This window comes from Mizuhopecten yessoensis, unplaced genomic scaffold, assembly GCF_002113885.1.
Source record: "Mizuhopecten yessoensis strain PY_sf001 unplaced genomic scaffold, ASM211388v2 scaffold8745, whole genome shotgun sequence".
NCBI classification, from domain to species: domain Eukaryota; kingdom Metazoa; phylum Mollusca; class Bivalvia; order Pectinida; family Pectinidae; genus Mizuhopecten; species Mizuhopecten yessoensis.
In genome coordinates, this window is record NW_018407700.1 from 2359209 (window position 1) to 2380099 (window position 20891).

Consider the following 20891-nt stretch of genomic DNA (forward strand, 5'->3'; position numbering starts at 1 on the left):
AGTGAATGTGCTTCTCGTTGTTTATCAACAATGTTTAACTAGTTTTTCATTTGTATGTTGACAATCGGTTTGCATAACTTCTTCAACTCTACAATGACATCTCAAATCATTACTGTCGTTGTCATTGCCACAAAACTCCAAACTAATCCAAGTTATGACCCGTAGACGCTTTATGATAGTATCGTTTTGTCTTTCACAATGATTAGTATTACGCATTTTCGGTGTATCTCGGTATTTTACATTGGCTCGCATGAGCGTAGTGTTTAGCAACAATGTAAACACGCTTCATGATGAAGAAAAAATGAATGATATTGTAAATGAAACCAGTGCTTAGGAAAATAACATGTGTAAGTTTATACTTCAGCTTCTTTGTGGATTTTGATAGTGTCCGAATATCACGGTAAAGTATTTCGTTTTCACGTAACGTTAAGCTTAAGTTTATGTTATGCATCAGTTGACACATAGGTGGTGGGCACGTCTATCAAAAAAATGAGTTTTATATATTCATTTTTTTTTTTTGATAGACGTGCCCACCACCTATGGTTAACACGGCCGACATGCGTTGTATCTGTATCTGTACGTCGTAGTACCCGGTTCCGTTTTTTTACAACGGGAGAGAGAGAGCAGTTCAGTTTGATTTTTGGTGCGTTATAGCACCCTTAAAGGCCTCCAAATTAGGGGCACATACTACGTCATCTTCCATGTGGTTCCACTCTATAACTGTACGTACGAAGAAGGAGTTGTGTTACATTTTGGAGAATCTATGGCATTTATTCTCTAAAAAACCCGATTGTAAACATCATCAAAATATCTAACAAAGGTACATCTCGGTCTATTCACGCATAAATATCACTCCTGAAACCTTAAATTGTTTGTAAAAAATGGATATTTAGTTATCAGTTAGGCTAATTGATCATAAGTCAGTATTTAATTCTTATAACTAAATATAAATATTGCGTATGCCATGTTTAAGGAATGTAACAGTCATATTTAAGGGAGTCTGAGTGGTATCCAATGTTGCAATTTATTATTATAAGAGATAATGATAATGACAATTATATATGACAATTAATTGTAGGAGAACTTAGGCCTTGGTTGATCACCAGCAACTAATTAGCTAAATTGGTAAGAGCATCTGCCTACAGTGTCGATAGTCCCAGGTTCAAATCCAAGCCACGTCTTATGTTTTTACCCTCCTGCTACAGTGGTGCATGTGACTGACCCTTAATGTTTTAGTGACTGTGTGTATGCTAGCCGGAGTTTCCTCTGGCCCTAACACCAGATTTAGACATTATGACATCCATATAGATGTCTGGTGGGGGGCCAGATCGCACTCCTACAATATATGAAAACGTGGAATTCTCCACCACCGTTTAGTATCAGAGAGTTATGAAGTGCTGACAACAAAAATTGACTATGGCACAACACATACCTCACATATATCAATAAATGGATTATTTTTTGATCCAAATCTGATCTTATTATCACCAACAGCTGATGTCCAACATATGTGTGTTTTGAATTTGCAGATTTTTTTGTGAGGTGAGCGCAGTGTCAAGGATGGCAGACTTGTTCCGCTATGCTGGTGATATAGTGTTTGATGGACATCCACCATTTCCAGGTCAAATTATGGATGTGCAGCTCAAACAATTTTCAGAGACCAGTAATTTCCTACAGTGCACCAAAGCTCTAAGTCCTCGGTATCCATATTTCTTTGGTCAGATACGAGCACTGTGTAAGTTCTTGCTATTTTATATAATATATGATGCCATCTTTTCACTGATTTATCTGTGTACTTAAACCTAGCTTAATTCCATGAGATAAATTTAATTTAAAATTTTTAACAACAAAAAAAAGTGGCGAAAATATCATAACTGTTAAATAATAGTCATAAATTTTATCTGTTTAGAAATTCTAAAATGCACAATGTTTCAAATTTCTGTTGTCTTATTGGTTTTTAAATTTAATAAAGTAATTTTTAGCACCAGTATGGTTGCAGACCTCAAACCTAGTTGGTGAGCTTTTACAATCAGTATAAAATATGTTGTGAATAAAATCAAATTTAACAAGAAAAAATAAAAAATAAAAACAACAGAGTGAACCAAACACAAACATAAATATTATAGGGTTCTCCAGACAGCTTGTCTAAAATGAAATGGATCAAATGAAGCATAGATATTTGAATTTTCAGTTGGATACTGGCAAATCCGTAAACAATATGGCACCATTTATAGGCAATTACATTAAAAATAAGTGGTAATATATATAGCTTATTTTATATACTGGCAAATATATGCATGAGGCTCTTTTTAAACTACTTTGTAAAAAACCTTGAATTGAATTAAAAGTCTCAAGTGCATATATTAACGTTCCTATTTTCTAGCAACAAAGAGCAAGATAACCATTGGGATAGCTGGACCTAACCTTGGTGATGATGCCCATCCTGGGAAATGGAACAGGACAGTGGGCTACCACAGCGATACTGGCAACTGCTATACATGTCATAGTGACATCGCAAATAGCAATGGAGAAAGGTTTAGGATTGGTATGTATTTTGCATTATTGTGTATATCTACATATCAAGGATAAGTTGACATTCAACATTCTTCAAGAATTTTTTTTCTCACAAAATATTATTCATCTTGGCAAAAACAAAGAATCATGATTCCCTTATTCCACAAGGTTAATGTATAATTTTATGCATCTTAATATTTTTCTTCTTATTTTCTTAAGTTCTAAATTAGTGGTTGGCTCTATCTATCATTATATGTAATGCACCTGTCACATATGAAATGTCTGAAGTGCGTAATTTGTTTTTGTATTGTTCAATGACCCATCGACAATGGGAGTTAATTTTAGGTCCAATCTGAATTGCATAAACAATGGAATTTTGTGTTACTAAATGATCAAAATATGATTGTACCTTATTTAAGTATTTGATTAAGTATAGCTTATGATTGGCAATGACAACTGACGATGTATGTGCTACAGGTGACACATTTGGAGTAATGATCACCTACTTTGGCCAAACTATGTCCACTGTGATGTTTGTGAAGAATGGAAAACCAGTGGCAACAAGGTAAATCTCCAATCTCAATGCCAAAGAAACTGGAATAAGCCTGAAATAAAAGTTTATACGGCATTTATGTATATATGAATACATGTCTTTTGTTACCCCACATTGGGATGATGGGGAGGGATTGCTACTGCTAATGTAAATATCATTATCAAAACAATTTTGGATGTTTGATTGCAGCCTGCCTAGTCTGTGGGCCCAGAGGGGCCCTGTAAAGACCTAAGACCTTCTACAACTGTGATACAAAATTGCAACACAGTTGTATATTACATTGTAAAGATTTGTACCATCATAGAAATTACTGTTATAGATAAATGATGGGAACTGAAAATGAACTCTTAACTTGAATAGTATCTTCAAACTTAAACAATAAGACAATGACTGTTTTATAATTTTTCAGATACCATTTTGAAACAAACCATGAAGATTTCTTGCCAACAATAACATTGGAGAATGGTCCAATAGACATGGGTATAATGTGGCCAGAAGCTGCTATAGGTGTGCCCAGGTTTGATGATGTAAGATACTCTATTAATGTTTCTACCAAAGATAACTCCATGCATTGATGTGCATTTTACATTTCCGTTCAAGTCTACAGTATGTGCTGATTATTCTAATACAGTACAATATATTTCAGGGAACTAAGATAAGGCTTTCTCTAATTTCCCTGTATGTAAGATAGAGCTGTCCAGGGTAAGAAAGGGGTGTAGGAAATGTCTATCTTACACGTACCCCATTTCACGTGACGTGACGTCACAATGGCTCAACAATGACGTGACGTCATAAATTTGGAAACCTCCGATGTCCAATGTGGAAAAGGTGACTTGATGAAATTAAAACCATTTATGATATATTTATTGTATATGTAAGAAAGATGTGATTAATTTTTCTGCTCTGTTTGCAAATATGGGGTATATGCTAAACCTGGCTGACAGATTCATTTTTCGTCAAAAAATCTCAGGGGGAAAATTGATATTTTTAAAATGGTGGCCAGTCCAAACACATTTTCATGGTTTCTGAGCTTATTCTGGTGGTTGGAATGAGAAAAAAAAACACTCTTCTATGCCCAAGGGTATAGGATAGGGAAATTCCACCCTCGTGATTTTTCAAATTTGGCAAAACCCTCTGGCAAGCCTCGGATTTTTACTAAATTTGTAAACCCCTCGGTGGATTTTCCCTATCCTACACCCTTGGGCATGAAAGAGTGTTATATTATTAAGATAAATTGAAACAGCTAAGGAATTTCAGGTGAAAATACTACCTTACTGGCAGCTTTTCTAGCCATGCAGTGTAACCCTGGGGACCCGCTCAGCAACACTCAGTGGCTGGGTGGGTAAGCCCCTGCACATTTCAATATACTCCATTGTTTTCTATTCGACAGAGGAACATGCTCCAGTGGATGCATGCCAAACATATCCAATATGATATCGCCAAACAGATATTTACATATAACGAACCTCCTGGTCATCCAGTAGAGTTTGCTACCATACAAAGTCCGCAACCACTAGAAACAGGTAAGATCTACTTGTAAGAAACGATCGAGGATATGTCAGCTTCCAATTAAGCATAACACTTGTAATGTCAAAATTATGATCATATCCTAGGCGTATATTCACTTCTTAAAAATTTAAGTCACATGTAGAAAATCACATTGATTTTTAGATCACCTGTGAGCTTATGTCATGGTGCGGCGTCTGTCCGTCCTCGTCCGTCAACTTTTCCTTTAAACAACTTCTTCTGAAGAACGGACAGGACTAGAGTCATGATAGTTGGCTGAAAGATTTGATGGTAGGTGCCCGACAAAGTTTGAGAATGAAAATGACATTGACCTACTTTCAAGGTCACAGGGGTCAAATATGTCTAAAACTTCAAACAACTTCTTCAGAAGAACTGAAAAGTATAGAATCTTCCTATTTTGCTGGTGGCTTCCTGGGATGGAGCCCAACAAAGTTTGAGAACGAAAATGGCCTTGACCTACTTTCAAGGTTACAGGGGTCAAATGTGTCAAACACTTCAAACGACTTTTCCGGAAGACCTGAAAAGTATAGAATCTTTATATTTGGCTGATGGCTTCCTCGGATAGAGCCCAACAAAGTATGAAAATAAAAATGACCTTGACCTACTTACAAGGTCACAGGGGTCAAATGTGTCAAACACTTCAAACGACTTCTTCTGAAGAACTGAAAGGTATAGAATCTTTATATTTGGCTGGTGGCTTCCTGGGATAGAGCCCGACAAAGTTTGAGAACGAAAATGACCTTGACCTACTTTCAAGGTCACAGGAGTCAGATATGTTTAATGCTTAAAACGACTTTTTCTGAAGAACTGAAAGGTATAGAACCTAAATATTTGGCTGGTAGCTTCCTGGGAAAGATCCCAACAAAATTTGAGAATGAAAACGACCTTGACCTACTTTCAAGGTCACAGGAGTCAGATATGTCAAACTCTTTAAACGACTTCTTCTGAAGAACTAAAAGGTATAGAACCTTCATATTTGGTTGTTGGCTTCCTGAGATAGAGCCCGACAAAGTTTGAGAATGACTGCTTAAACACTCAGGTGAGCTATACAGGCCCTCTGGGCCTATTGTTTCTTATGGAAGGTTTTAATAACCAATTTCCTTGATTAATGAAGTATGTGCTCATTCTGACTATAACGTTTCTAGATTGTTGTAGGTGAAATTTATAGGAAGGATTTTAAGTTACAATGTAAGAGATATGGGAATTTGTAATACTTCTTATAAATTTATTGGAAGCATCGTTTTGGTAGTCTACCAGTAAACAAATTTCATATTTTGTGATATTTTTCAGGTTTTCAGCATTTTGAGATTATCGTACAGGATATGGATACATCTGGAGTATGTCCTGCAATAGGTGTCGCCACCTGTAGTCCCATGTCTCCAACTCCTACCTGTGAACTCTTAAGGGACTTCTTTAGATGGGAAGCAGATGGGAAAGGTATGTCATCTATTTTAATTTATATAACATTCGCTGAATTTGATTTTTTTTTAAATAAAACTTAATAATATCTTTAAGCAATTCAGTTGCAGTTAATGTTTCGATGAAAGTATTATCTACACTGTTAAGGACTTCCCACCCTTGGTAGTACACAATTTATATTTTCATATTGTCATATTTTCGTGTCGTCCTTTCCGTATTGCGTATCGGGCATTTCAATGCCATAGTGTAAATTATAGTAACATTCGGTAAACAATAGTACATGTGCCTGACGATGTTATGTCAACACCCGATATCTATCTGTCTTTATCTTTTCTTCTTTCTTTTTTTTGTTTTCTTACCAGCTTCTTCTTTCCTTTTATCCTTCTTTCTTCCCTATACCAATGCAGTGTGATATTAAATGAAATAATACCTATCCATATGCAGTCTCTAGTGATACAAATTTCTTTTTGCATAATATGTATGGTATGAGTGGTGATATGAAAGATGATTGGTGACAAATAGGTTATTATAGGATCTGAATGAATTACTGATCCATTATTATTGTCACTGTATTAAAAAACCTCTTTTGAAAATTAAAAAAATATAAAAAAATAAAAACAAAAAAAATATCGAGACTTACCTGCAATAGCCTCTGGTTACATATGTACCTGCCATGTAAATATACCATGTGCTAGCGGGCTCTGGAATGATGGCCAAAGTGTACTTTATTGAGAGTAATTTAGCGTCATAAAAGAACAAGAAATTGTCACTTTTTAATTTGGTTTAAAGTTTTTTAATCTATTTCAATCATTTTTGAATTTTTTTAAAAGAGATAACTGTCATTGTGTAATTTTTATTCCTCTGCAAAAAGTTCCGATATTTTTCAAGCAATACCACTCTCACCATGATCAAAGTGAGTGTAAAATATAAAATAAGTTAAAGTAAACCCATCGTGTTAATTTTGTTCGATTTTCCACTATTTTTGTATGAAACTATGTGTCTGGTTTGCTTTTATCTTGTAGTTAATCACTTTTATCTGTTAAATCGCCTCTACATAGTTGCATAACCATTATGTGAAAGTTTCAACAAATTCCGCTGGTTAATTGCGAAACTGTGGAGTCTCCTTAATTAAAAAACATTTTGACATACATGTATTTATGAACGTCACATCTTATTTGGCGATTTCTTTTATTTCAAACCTGACTACAATAAAGGATAAACTTAAAACCTGAAGTGTATTTCCTCTCTAGTGTTAAAGGTGAAGTCTGGCTCAGTGGTGGGCATTGGTGTTTATTACAATCCAGAGGAGCAGAAAAAGCCTGATTTTGACTGCAGGTCACAACAGTTGGTCATGGTCTTCCTAACGTTTGACAAGGAGGTCGCTCTTGCCAAACACATGATACAGCCAGAAGGCGGCTTCTTTCCACTTGTAGTTCTCAGGAGTGATTGTAAGTACTTTATTTATAACCCCAGATAATCACAGGTCTGGATCCGGTCATTAGAGCACAAAGCAATTAGTATAGGAAATATTCCAACATGATTTATACTACATTGAAACATTGTATCGTCCATTTTACATGTATCCCAGTATTCTTGACTTTTCTATATTCATAGGTAAGATAATTTTCAGTTATTATTTCTTCGCGAATACTATTATGAAACTGCTTTAAGGGGAGTTTTGCAAAATTCTGCAGCTATTTTTTATGAGGTACACTGTGATATTTCATCCCTTGAAATGATGAGGGGAGTACTTCATTAGCTTTTTCTTGTTTTTGCTCTTTCCTACATGCCTAGGTATACCATCTCAAGTAGTCTCAGATTTGACACTCACTACTGAGAGACATCTTGGGAAGAAAGAGTGCAGTTTTCCATAATTAAGTCACATGGAGGTATTATATATATAGGGGTCTTTAAATGTTTTGTTATAATTCATGTCCTAGTTCATCTGACTAAACATTCCAAACTAGATACAGGGAGACTATTATTGGGAAGTTGGAATTCACTTAACCATAATAAGGTTCCTGTTACTTTTTAAAATAAACTTTATTTATTTTATAATAATCAAGTTATTTTGGGGGGTCTTAGTGTGGGAGGAAACCGGAGTATCCGAAGATTAGGAATCTGGGGCAAACACATTTCCGACCTCTTCTCAAGTTCTAATTATAAAGAGAATGTTGAACAAAACTGGTGTAAATTATCTTCTCATCACACAATTGTTATTTTACGGGCTTAAATTTCAAATTTGTTGTATTATCCTTAAATTGCCAACTTCAAAATTTCTGTTATGCCAATGGTAACCAGCTTTGATGTGAGTAATATTCTCCTCATCACTCTGAACAGATGCTTTTATTTTTTGGACTGATATTTAGTCCAAAACAGCCACCCTGTGCTACGATTGGCTCAGACATTTTTGAGAGTATATTCTTTTTCTGTTTACTTGTCCCTAGCAAGTGTCCATCTTTAAATTGTTTGGGTCAACAGGAAATTTGAAATGGCTACCATGGTCTCAAATTTATATATGTAAACAAGTTTTATTCATGTCAGGTTTAGATCACAAAAAATCTTGTGAGTGATAAAGATCTGATGGGCCTCTCGTTTGTAAAATCACACATAAAATAACTGTTTTTGTTTTAAGTTCCTTACATTTATTGCTGTTATGTATTATGTCACTGACTCAATGCCTACTAACTTTGATTTATGAATGAATCTACTTGTACTCAGAGTCACTTTGTCATATTTGTGACAAATAGTACGATTACTATAGTGATAGCATGTATGATATATGACCTGAGTCTAGTTTCATGTGATCATGACCTTGATGTCCACACACAGGTTCAAAGGTAAAGATTGACACACAGTCACACCGAACAATTCCTATCACGGAGTACCAGCAGTACGATGATTTGTACTGGGAAACTTTTGAGGAAGCTCAGGACATAATCATGGAAGACACACTTAGAAGAGGTATGAGATTATGTATATATACATGTATAGAAATGTTTCTGCCTATTTAGATAAACTTTGTTTTATGCTCAAACTCGTTCCTTATATATGTATATATTGAAGACATATAATTCTTTACTATACAATTAGCATTACAATGCATGCATGTTAGCTATTTTATCTGTATATAGGGTGCAGATCTTGATTTTACAGAACATCTGCACTAAATAGTCTAAAATGCAGATGTAAACAGATGATATAGGGTTTTAACATCTCTCTGATAGCAGATAGTGAACTATTTCACAAAGTGGCAGCTACATTTACAAAACACCAGTTTCCATGCAACCATGCATTGCCAGCCATCCCCATAACAGTACTCCAGATGTCTGAAAAGTAAGCCATTGTCAATGATGTCAAATAGAGCAGAAAAGTCTAACATGACAAGCCTGGTATCCTCTTCTTCTTCTTTGTCGTACGGGTCCATCAATTTGATGTTTATGCCCTCGGGGGGTCCTATTGCAGAGACGTGAAAAGGGGGGTTATTTACAGTGATTGGGGGGGGGGGGTTGTGATTTTTTTGTGCAAGGTATAGATAAAAAGATAAAATCTGGCGTATGTTAAGCGTGCGATGAGGGCTTCAAGGGCTGTGTAGGGTAAGTGTGCCTTGAAGTCCTCTAGTGTTGTGCATTGTACTGCTGATATGGGAAGGAGATTCCATTGTTTTATTGTGTGTGGAAAGAATGAATATTTGTAGGTGTCCTTTGTAGCAGATATGTGTTTGTATGCGTGAGGGTGCGCATGTCTGGTGCGAGGGTCTACGGGTGTGAATATATGAGTTGGGTTTAAAGCTACGATTTTGTGTTTGATTTTGTAAAAAAGGATAATTCTTGTGTGACAGCGCTGTGTTTGTAGTGTTGGCCATTGTAGTGTGTGGATCATGTCTGTCACGGAACTAGTGTTGTGGTATCTGTTTTGTACGTAGCATGCTGCTCTTCATTGTGTTTTTTTCTATTTGTTTAATTTGGTTTGTGTTGTGTGGATCCCAAATGGAAGAGCAGTATTCAAGTTTTGGCCTGACTAATGCTTTGTATGCATGCTCTTTTATTTGTACTGGGAAACCTTTGAGGAAGCTCTAATATCTAAGTCTACCTTATTATCTAAGGTTTCAGGTATGTGATTTTGGACCTGTAAGAGGGCCGTCTTAGTAGAATGACTCTTGCAATAGACAAATTGCAGTTTGTCGTGAAGACTATTTTCATTGAGATGAACCTCTAGATGCTGGGACACATTCTTCGCTCACATATGAGATAGGAACTGTAGACATGATACTGGGTGGTTATACAATTTAACTTGAATGGAGGTCAAACATTAGCTCTTTGACTCTGCCAAAGACTTATTCATGATTTAGGTAATCAAAGGAAGTAATAATTCAAAACATGGACCTGTTGAAAGTGGATCCAGCTCACAGGAATGTGACAGCGAGTTTAGAATGATCCTGTGTAACTTGTGAAAGGTTGTTGGTATAAGCTGTGGCAATGATTCATCAGCATTTAATACAGAGATATCATATTCAGCAGTCAATTTCACCACATCAATATTTTTTCTTGTTGTGTTGTTCTCTTCAGGAAGAAACTGCAGCACTTGTTGGACGAGTCTTTTTTAGATGTACAGCTTGGAAGGACAATTTACCTTTCAGACCTGTTCAGTCTGTGGACCGTACCACAGACCTGTTCAGTCTGTGGACCGTACCACATTCTGCAACTTTTTTTCCGAATGATCATCCTTCTTGCATTGAACAAGGAATGGACTAACTATCCGATAATTATCTCAGCAAGTAGATTTGCTTGTGGATGGTTAGTTTAAACCCTTGCCATCATCTCTCTTCACAGAGCTGATCATTTTACCAAGGTTTGCAGTGATCACCTTTGCCTGGAGCATGTTTCTCAATCCGACTGATGTCATCAACAAAAACAAACAAAAACATTTAGTTATAATGAGTAGGATGACGGTTTGTGAAGCTGAACTCACTATAGTCGTGGCATGAAAGGTCCACTTAATGATAACATGTTGTTTACAACAGCGATTGTGAAAGTGGTCTATTCACAAAAGTACGTTTGTTGTACATATGTAACTCAGAAAATGTTTGCACTTGTACAGTTCAACTTATTGACCACTATATATATATATCTGTATAATTTTAGTGGAAATTCATTTAGGCAATTTTGTTGAGTCACATGTGGAAAAAAGTTAAAATCAGTGAAATAAAATGTAGGAACAAATTTCATCTAATTCATATTTTCTGATAATGTTTAAAGATAGCACTTCAGCATGTCATAACAACATATATGAAGGTTATTGACAGTTGTACAGCAACGGCAAGTAGATTTCTTAATAAGGTTCTCCAACTCTAACTCTATTGATGAGGCTGTACTTTAGATATCTATTACATCAGATATATAATAAATATAAAGATCAGACTCAAAAGTTCCTCAAGCAGGATGAAACTTCACTTAATTTTTTATTTCTAAAATTTCTACAATACAGAGCCACTTAAAAATATTAACTTTATGTATTTTTACAACAATTATGAAACAAATTTTACAGCTTATACTTATAATCGCTCTTGTTGGCCCAGATGTTAGCACATAAGGGTCCTGCTGTGGGAGGAAACCAGAGTACCCGGAGAAATCCCACTTTGTCGGGCAGGTGAACCCATTCATTTTCATGTCGGATCGGGGGATCATTAACCCCGGTCGCCTTGCATTGGTGAAAGGCAAGTGCACTGTCCACAGCGCCACCCGACCAATAATTACAGAGTGATTGACTGAATATCAAGGATTTTGTTTAAGGTGTTTCCTGCCACTAAAATGATCTATTTTTGAACTTTTTTTTTCATTTGTTTCTTGTTTCTTGTCTTTTTCAGTTCTGCGGCCATTTATGTTCAGGAAGTCTGATGCTATAGACATTGATATACCAGAGTATAATATGCATGAAGTTCAGCCTCCTGACATGAGTAAACTGCATTGTACAATACGTCTTGAAGCAGAACACCTGGGCATACATGTGGTACAGTTTCTAGTACCAATGACAACAGAAATGAACCATTATTACATGGAAATCAAAACTCTAAGTGAGTATATATACAAGTACCACTCTACTGTAATTAATTTACATTTAAACCTTGATATACTGCCAACATTTGTCCAGCAAACTGTTGGCATTATAAAGGGGTTATACAATATGTAAAGAAAGACTATTAAAAGATTTTTTTAAATTAGAGATAGCGTCACAGACACCTTAAGCTCCCCTGTTTATAGATTTATATATGTATAACAGCAGTAAAATGATCCTTACGGATGAAGAAATAATAGAAAAGAAAAACTCTCATTAAGATGTTCTTAGCACTTTCATCTGCTCAAGCAGATTCTTCAGACTTGCATTTTAGAAAATTTATACAGACATGGTAATTTGATTTTTAGGTCACCTGAGACAAAGTCTCAAGTGACCTATTGCGATCGCCTTTTGTCCGGCGGCGTCCTTCCGTAAACAATTTACATTTTCGACTTCTTCTGAAAAACTACTGAACTAATTGTAAAGAAACCTTCCATGGCCAAAGGTCAACCAATTGTGAATTATATGGTCACCAGGGGCCTGAGGGGCGGGGCCAAAAAGGGTCAAATTGACTGAATTTTCAAAAATCTTCTTCTCAAGATCCAGATATGGTAGAATCAAATACTCTTCATAGATGGAAGGGTTTTAAGGTGCTCTACCAAAATTGTGATTTTCATGACCCTAGGGTCTCACGTTTACCCTTGGGAAAGGGGGGGGGGGGCAAAATTTTTTTTGGTTTATATTGGCAAATGATACTTTCGAAATTTTGAAAATTTTGAGCCAGTCCTTCCCCCAAGGGCTGTAGGGTGGGGCCCAAGGGAGTCATTGTGCTAAAATTTCTTCATTTTCCTTGTTTAGAATCAGAGGTGCTAGTTTCAAATACTTTTCAGTCTTAAATCTGTATGCTAGATATTGAATAAGGTGGTTTTATTGTTTTTTATCACTTTGACTAATATTTCTGTTCTTGTTTTAAAAAAACAAAAATCAACTCTCTGTATAAATATATCAGAACGCAGGTGATAAGGCCAATGGGCCTGTTGTATTGACATATTTTGATTTTGCATGGGAAAGGTATAGAATATTGGCTAATGAAGGGAGCTATATGTTTTTTTCACAAAAGCAAATCTCTAGTTATCAATAAATATCCACCAAATGAAATATTCTCTGTATTTTTCCAGATGAAGATTCTGTGGTAACCATTGGGTTAGGTGATGACCAGTTCCCTCTGAAAAAACACCCAGGGAAGGTCAACAACTCAACAGGCTGGTCCTCACGAGGCGGTCTCATGTATTACAATGGCAGCTGCCTGGGTCATACGTTGGGGGAGCGGTACGAGGAAGGTAAGCTCTTACATTGTATATCCTATGTCTAGTACTATCTATCCACCTGAAAATATGAATGCTAGCTCGGTCAATTAATGCCTTAATAGGCCAGATTCACTAGGGTCATGGAAAATACTTTCATAGATTATGCTATTTATAGACATTGATATCTAATACTGTAGATTTATCATGTTGTAACCTTGAATATACCAGTGTTGTGATGTATATATGAGCTTGTCATATACTTGTATGTGATATGTGATGTTTTGCATGTGTGTTACTACTAGCTGTTAATGTGCCGTATCCCCAACCAACCTTTATCTGCCTGGCATACACCATTACCCACCTGGTACACACCATAGTTGCCTAGCATGCACCTTTACCCACCTGGTACACACCATAGTTGCCTAGCATGCACCATTACCCACCATGTGCTTTATCCGACACATAGGTGTTGCTTTTCTGGTGATGGCGGCGACAGCGTCAACATTAAGTTTTTTCGTTTAAGTTAGTGTTCTCTGAAAGTTTAAGTCCTACATGTACACCAACCATAATTTGACCATACATGCATCTTACAATTTGTAGGTAGTACATCTCATCAACTGATACATCAAATGCTGGATGGGGCATACTTTTCATGGTCCATTGACTTTGTCAGTATCTCTATCAGCATTAAGTGTTTGCGTTAAGTTAGTGTTCTCTGAAAGTTTAAGTGCTACACCAACCAGAATCTGACCATAGATGCATCTTAGATAGTACATCTCAACCCATGCATCAAATACTGAATGCGGCCTATATTTTACCTTTCATGGTCCATTGACTTTGTCAGCATTTCCATCAACATTACGTTTTTGTGTTTAAGTTAGTTTCTCTAAAAGTATAAGTGCTAGATCAACCGAACTTGCACCATACGTGCATCTTAGTTAGTACATCTCAACCCATTCACCAAATGCTGGATGCGGCCTACCTTTTATGTTCCATTGACTTTGTCAGCATCTCCGTCAACTTTAAGTTTTTGCGTTTTAGTTAGTTTCTCTGATATGTACATTGATGGCCAACCCGCACTTCAAATATCCATATTTAGTTATGCAGAACTCTGCATTTTTCCTTTTTTTCCATTGGAAAATATGGAGAAATGCAGAAAATGATTTCCGTATTTTTTATACAGAGTATATATGGGGGGAAAAAAGGAGACAACATGGAAAAAAAATGGAAAAACTGACAAAAAATATATGATATGGAGAAATTGGACTTAGCCTAATTTACAATATTAATTACCATGATTAATAAAAAGCCACTTCGGGCCATCTAGAATCCTGGTCTATGATTGGTCAATTTTCACATTCAAATTCTGAAAGCATTCAGGTCAGTTGGTTTGTGTGAAAGGATGCATGAAGGAGCAATTGTATTTGAGAAGTTAATACCAGCGTATCCTTACTTTGAATGTTAAAGTCATGAGATGCTTTCTATTCCAACAATGATCTGATTTTTAAGGTTTGAATTGTTTTCAAAGTTAGCTAGGTCTTGAATTTATAACCAGGTTAGGTTTTGTTTCTATTTTGAATATCAGGGACAATCAGAACACCTATATATATGCTGGAAAAATACATGAAAATGTCTTACTGATTAGCAATATTGTTAACAAAACATTAAAATGTGCACAAATCATAAAGTTGTTAACCTTTATGGTAAATCATTGAAAAGTGAAATTTTGAACAATTGTCAAATTTAAACAGTCCCATAATTGTCAGTTTATGGTGGCTAATGCTTGCATGGGCATTGAGTAGTTGGAGTAGTTGACTTTTTGTTATGGTTTAACCATAATAACTTTAATTAGGGATAATTTGTAGATATAGCTGTAAATCTCTCACCGTATCACACCCCTAAACCCGTATCAGCCCTCTCCGTATTAGCCCTCAAAACACGTATCACCCCCTTTTTGGAACACATGTACTTTTAATTTTTCCTATCTAAAAACGTCATTTAGGGGTGTGATACAGTGAGGGCTGATATGGGTTAAAGCATTTGTGTCGTATCGCATATACAAACAAGCCGTTCAGATTGATATGTCTCGCCTATGCTCCGCTTTCCCGTACCTCAGATTTCCATAATATGGATGGGAGTATTTGGACATTAATTTCTGCCTTTATTCCGTATTTTGAAAAAAGTATGGAAAAATGCGGAGATTATATGAAAAAGAAAGATCTATATGTATCTTATTAGTAAGTACATAATAAACAGAATAAAACATGCCTTTTTCCATATCACACCCAGTATCAATTAACCCTCGACCAATATCAGCCCACTGGCCTTCAGCCCGCGGCTGATATTGGATTCTCGGGTTGATACTGGGTGTGATATGGAAAAAGGCATGTATTATTCTCTATCTATTATTGCAAAAACTTTGGTGTTGTGTTAAAATAACAATGTGTGGTATATAATAAAAAGACGATAGTGACCATTTCCATATCCTACCCTGTATTAACCCTCGACCCAGTATCTGCAGTTGGTCCTCCAGCCTCAACTACAATTGATGTATACCACTTTTAGAACCTCCCCTCTTAGCATCATGTTCATTAGATGAATAAGCGAAACGTCATTGTAGGATTTCTGTTATGAACAATTAAATTTGGGTGTAGGGCTGTAATTATAGCTATTTGAATATTATGGCATATATATAAATAAATGTATCACCTCAAACCAATCCCTAATTTACCTGATTTCTCTTTATAAAATAATAATACCAATCACTGGCACAAAAAGAAGTATATCATAGAAAGAAATTCCACATGTACAGCTTGTGACTATTTTTTTTTTTTTTATATTATCTATCTAACTGAAGTTAGTGAATGTTTTGATTTAAAGAAAGTTTAAACCAACAATTTGAGTTTATATATGATAAACCGCACTTGCTTAATGTGAAACCTCTATCTACACTATAGATATGCTATAAACTGGATTTCTTTTTCCTACCATACCTACTAAACATCGGTATAATCTGGTAAATGGGTGTTATTGTCTGTGAAGGTGATACAGTGGAGCTGGAGTTGAGAAACATTGGTCACAAGTGGCCGGTGGTGTTGTTCAGTAAGAACACCAAGGCTGTTGGCACACGCCACTATACTGTGTTAGACCCGTCCCAGATGCTGCCCACCCTATCCCTGTGTGGTAATGGCTATGCGGTGGAGGTCAGGGTGTTCTGGCCTCTAAAGATCTTTAAGACTGGAGATACAGCAGTGGTGAGTCCTGTACATGTCCCCACTCATGTTACAGTCTATAAACCTAGTATAAGTTGGTTGTTAATTTGTTAAAGTATGATCAAAACAATTATTTTACCTGAATTTTGAATTAAGTTTGTATTTGGGTCAAGGTATCCCCACCTGGTACATTTATTGTTGCCAATTGGTCAACATATAGAGTCATAACTGTCCACCTACATATATCAGTAAGTTGTCTTTTAAAGTTGTGCATTTCTAAACAATTACACATATTTACTAAAAGAAGACATATTAAAATCAGAATATAATAAAACAAAAATTCAAAATGGACTGGAGAGTGTTTTCCTGGTGATTGCAATGTTGTTGTTCACGTTTCTAGGGTCATTCAAATAACAAAAAGGCTCCTCCTAAATCCCTTCCCAAATTACTCCCCCTTAATTCCTTTTTGTAACTACTTTCCAGAACCGTATAAAGAACTGGATAATGCCCAGTGGATCAGAAGTGGATGAGGACAACAATATCGCCATGGTTTCCGACCACATAGAACCTATCATGCTACAGTCACCGTATCCCTTCATGCCAGATAAAGGTACCACAGTCTGATTCCTGCTATCTTCAGGGCTCCTCCAACACCAGCAATTCATGATACATAGCATATATGTGAACTTAATAGCACCAATCAGTAAACGTTCATTCGACATTAATCTTTAGTAATCAATGATCATAATTTAGAAAAAAAAATATTGAATTTCTCACACCTTGACGATAAAACTTCCAGAATACCAATGTCTGTTTCCATCTACAGTGTTAAAGATATTTAACATGTTCTCTGAATGTTAATTTCAGATTTCGACTTCTTTGAGATAGAGCTTATAGACGACTTTGATGCTGAACACATTCCAGCAGGTATAGCAGTGAGCACTCCCTGTTTCCAGGAACTCCAGCTGGAACTATCCTCTATTTATAGACAAGACACTGTCAGGTTTTTGGCTCAGCAAGAAGGTATTAGCACTTCCTGAATATTAACGATTTCGTTTTGTTTCTTGACCTTAAAAAGACATTTTAAAGTTGAGATACATTTAATCACTTAATTTGGTGTTCATATAAACCAACCGGTTACCACTCAGTCATGGCATACTATCTTAGTCAGAACAGTATAGTGGCAGATTATTAAAAGGCATAATGAAGATTGTGGTAAAATAAAGTCTACAGCAATATTTACTTGTAATAAATCTTATCAATATGTAATGTATATATGTAATTGAGTTATTTCATATATTTCATCTCCTCTAATAATCCTTTACACCAATCACATCAAACTTCCCACTGACTGTACATAGTAGTGTTGGATAAGAGAGCAGGCCCATGTACGTACATTAGTGAGATCTTTTTGTTTATGTTTAATTGTATTGTTCTTTTACTAGCTTTGGATGCTGTAACTAAAGGCCAGAAGATTGGATGGGGAATGATAATCCCTGAATCTGAGAAAGACAAGGAGGACAAGTTGGTGATCCTCTACCTTTGTATAGATAAGAGCATTGCCATCACCCGGGTCATGTACCTCCCTCAGGGAGGGTTTTATCCCTTCATTATACTACCTCCGTCAGGTAAGTCACGTTAACAATGGTCATAACCTTAGTCATTATTCTCCCTTTGAACTCGCGTCATGTACCTCCCTCAGGGAGGATTTTATCCCTTCATTATACTACCTCAGTCAGGTAAGTCACGTTAACAATGGTCATAACCTTAGTCATTATTCTCCCTTTGAACTCGCGTCATGTACCTCCCTCAGGGAGGATTTTATCCCTTCATTATACTACCTCAGTCAGGTAAGTCACGTTAACAATGGTCATAACCTTAGTCATTATTCTCCCTTTGAACTCGCGTCATGTACCTCCCTCAGGGAGGATTTTATCCCTTCATTATACTACCTCAGTCAGGTAAGTCACGTTAACAATGGTCATAACCTTAGTCATTATTCTCCCTTTGAACTCGCGTCATGTACCTCCCTCAGGGAGGATTTTATCCCTTCATTATACTACCTCAGTCAGGTAAGTCACGTTAACAATGGTCATAACCTTAGTCATTATTCTCCCTTTGAACTCGCGTCATGTACCTCCCTCAGGGAGGATTTTATCCCTTCATTATACTACCTCAGTCAGGTAAGTCACGTTAACAATGGTCATAACCTTAGTCATTATTCTCCCTTTGAACTCGCGTCATGTACCTCCCTCAGGGAGGATTTTATCCCTTCATTATACTACCTCAGTCAGGTAAGTCACGTTAACAATGGTCATAACCTTAGTCATTATTCTCCCTTTGAACTCGCGTCATGTACCTCCCTCAGGGAGGATTTTATCCCTTCATTATACTACCTCAGTCAGGTAAGTCACGTTAACAATGGTCATAACCTTAGTCATTATTCTCCCTTTGAACTCGCGTCATGTACCTCCCTCAGGGAGGATTTTATCCCTTCATTATACTACCTCAGTCAGGTAAGTCACGTTAACAATGGTCATAACCTTAGTCATTATTCTCCCTTTGAACTCGCGTCATGTACCTCCCTCAGGGAGGATTTTATCCCTTCATTATACTACCTCAGTCAGGTAAGTCACGTTAACAATGGTCATAACCTTAGTCATTATTCTCCCTTTGAACTCGCGTCATGTACCTCCCTCAGGGAGGATTTTATCCCTTCATTATACTACCTCAGTCAGGTAAGTCACGTTAACAATGGTCATAACCTTAGTCATTATTCTCCCTTTGAACTCGCGTCATGTACCTCCCTCAGGGAGGATTTTATCCCTTCATTATACTACCTCAGTCAGGTAAGTCACGTTAACAATGGTCATAACCTTAGTTATTATCCTCCCTCTGAACTCGCGTAATATATGGTTTTAAGGCAAAAATCACCATCTGTCTTGGATTAAGTATTACTATCAGTAGTACTATTATTATGTTTTTAAGTCATGTTATATGGAATGGAGGACTTTATTCTTTTCAATGTTGAATGTCTGAGTGAACCGGGGACCTTTGGTTCACTAGTCATATGTCCTAGCTACATGTAGCAGAGTCTGTAGGGTGTGGCTAGTATTTTACCAAGGTGACATATGCTATACTAATTTCATTATCTGATTCAAATGATAGCCATGTTACATTGATGGAAATCCATTCACATATAAAAGTTTAATTTGATTTAAATTCACATTTCAGTAAACAGAGTGAAAATGACAAACACAGTCCATATTGCCGAACATCCTATCACCCCACAGATACAAGAAGAGCTCATCAGCCAAGCAAAAGAAGTAATTGCCAAAGAAAAGGAGCAACTTGCACAGGGCAAGGATCCACTTGACATGGAGATAGAAAAAACAAAACTGTTCAAAGTGTGGGACGATACCAAAACAGAAACACCATCCAAAATTGAACCGTCCAGACTTGCAATGGTTGCCATGACAGCAACAGTGATTGAACGGAAACGGGCAGAAATAAGAAACTCAAAGTCATGTGTGATATTGTGATAATGATTTTATGTTTATTTCAATTGCATCTTCATGTCAAACAATTGTGGACATATATGCGTGGTACGTATTTACATGGAAAGATTGGTCACTATGAATTGGTCAAAAGTGAATTATAAGTGTGGATTCTTACCCCTGTTCACAGACATTTTCATAAGGGACATTTCAAAAGGTTAAAGGATTAAAATTTATTTGTGTGATTATTGGGTTCTGATAATTGACTAGAAACCTGTGGTTACTACAGGTCTGCTTTGGTTTTTCCTCCTGAAATCCTAAAATGTTCACAGGTTATAATAATCTGATACTCAGTTATAAGGAGGATTTATCAGGATTAACATTTATCTGAAGAACATACCAGCTGAATCGAGTTGATTATGCTTTAAAACTAATTCACTCAGAGAGATATACACTCAAGTTTCATTAATCCATTGCAGCCACCATTGATCTATGGCTTTTCCCTCAGTCCAACCTTGTTCATACAGCTACCATTGCTCTATGGGTTGTCCAACGGTCCAACCTTGTTCATACAGCCACCATTGATCTATGGGTTGTCCCACGGTCCAACCTTGTTCACACAGCCACCATTGATCTATGGCTTGTCCCTCAGTCCAACCTTGTTCATACAGCTACCTTTGATCTATGGGTTGTCCCTCAGTACAACCTTGTTCATACAGCTACCATTGCTCTATGGGTTGTCCACCGGTCCAACCTTGTTCATACAGCCACCATTGATCTATGGCTTGTCCCTCCGTCCAACCTTGTT

General features: G+C 36.5%; 1 protein-coding gene across 1 annotated transcript; it reads left to right on the plus strand.

The window, feature by feature from the left end:
• Positions 1 to 257: 257 nt before the first annotated feature.
• Positions 258 to 20845, plus strand: LOC110456445. Its single transcript, XM_021507217.1, has 16 exons — positions 258 to 347; positions 1530 to 1735; positions 2384 to 2545; positions 2992 to 3079; positions 3477 to 3594; positions 4458 to 4590; positions 5885 to 6031; positions 7264 to 7461; positions 8846 to 8977; positions 11880 to 12086; positions 13246 to 13407; positions 16417 to 16628; positions 17070 to 17196; positions 17454 to 17609; positions 18032 to 18214; positions 19821 to 20845. The coding sequence occupies exons 2-16, from the start codon at positions 1561 to 1563 to the stop codon at positions 20126 to 20128; spliced, it is 2508 nt and encodes an 835-aa protein (XP_021362892.1). The 5' UTR covers positions 258 to 347; positions 1530 to 1560; the 3' UTR covers positions 20129 to 20845.
• The last annotated feature ends 46 nt before the right edge of the window (positions 20846 to 20891 follow it).

Coding starts and splice junctions, on each gene's coding strand:
- LOC110456445 (XM_021507217.1), top strand. CDS start 1,561: ATGGCAGACTTGTTCCGCTATGCTGGTGATATAGTGTTTGATGGACAT. Junction 3,080..3,476: donor GGAAAACCAGTGGCAACAAG/GTAAATCTCCAA, acceptor ATAATTTTTCAG/ATACCATTTTGAAACAAACC. Junction 16,629..17,069: donor AGACTGGAGATACAGCAGTG/GTGAGTCCTGTA, acceptor ACTACTTTCCAG/AACCGTATAAAGAACTGGAT.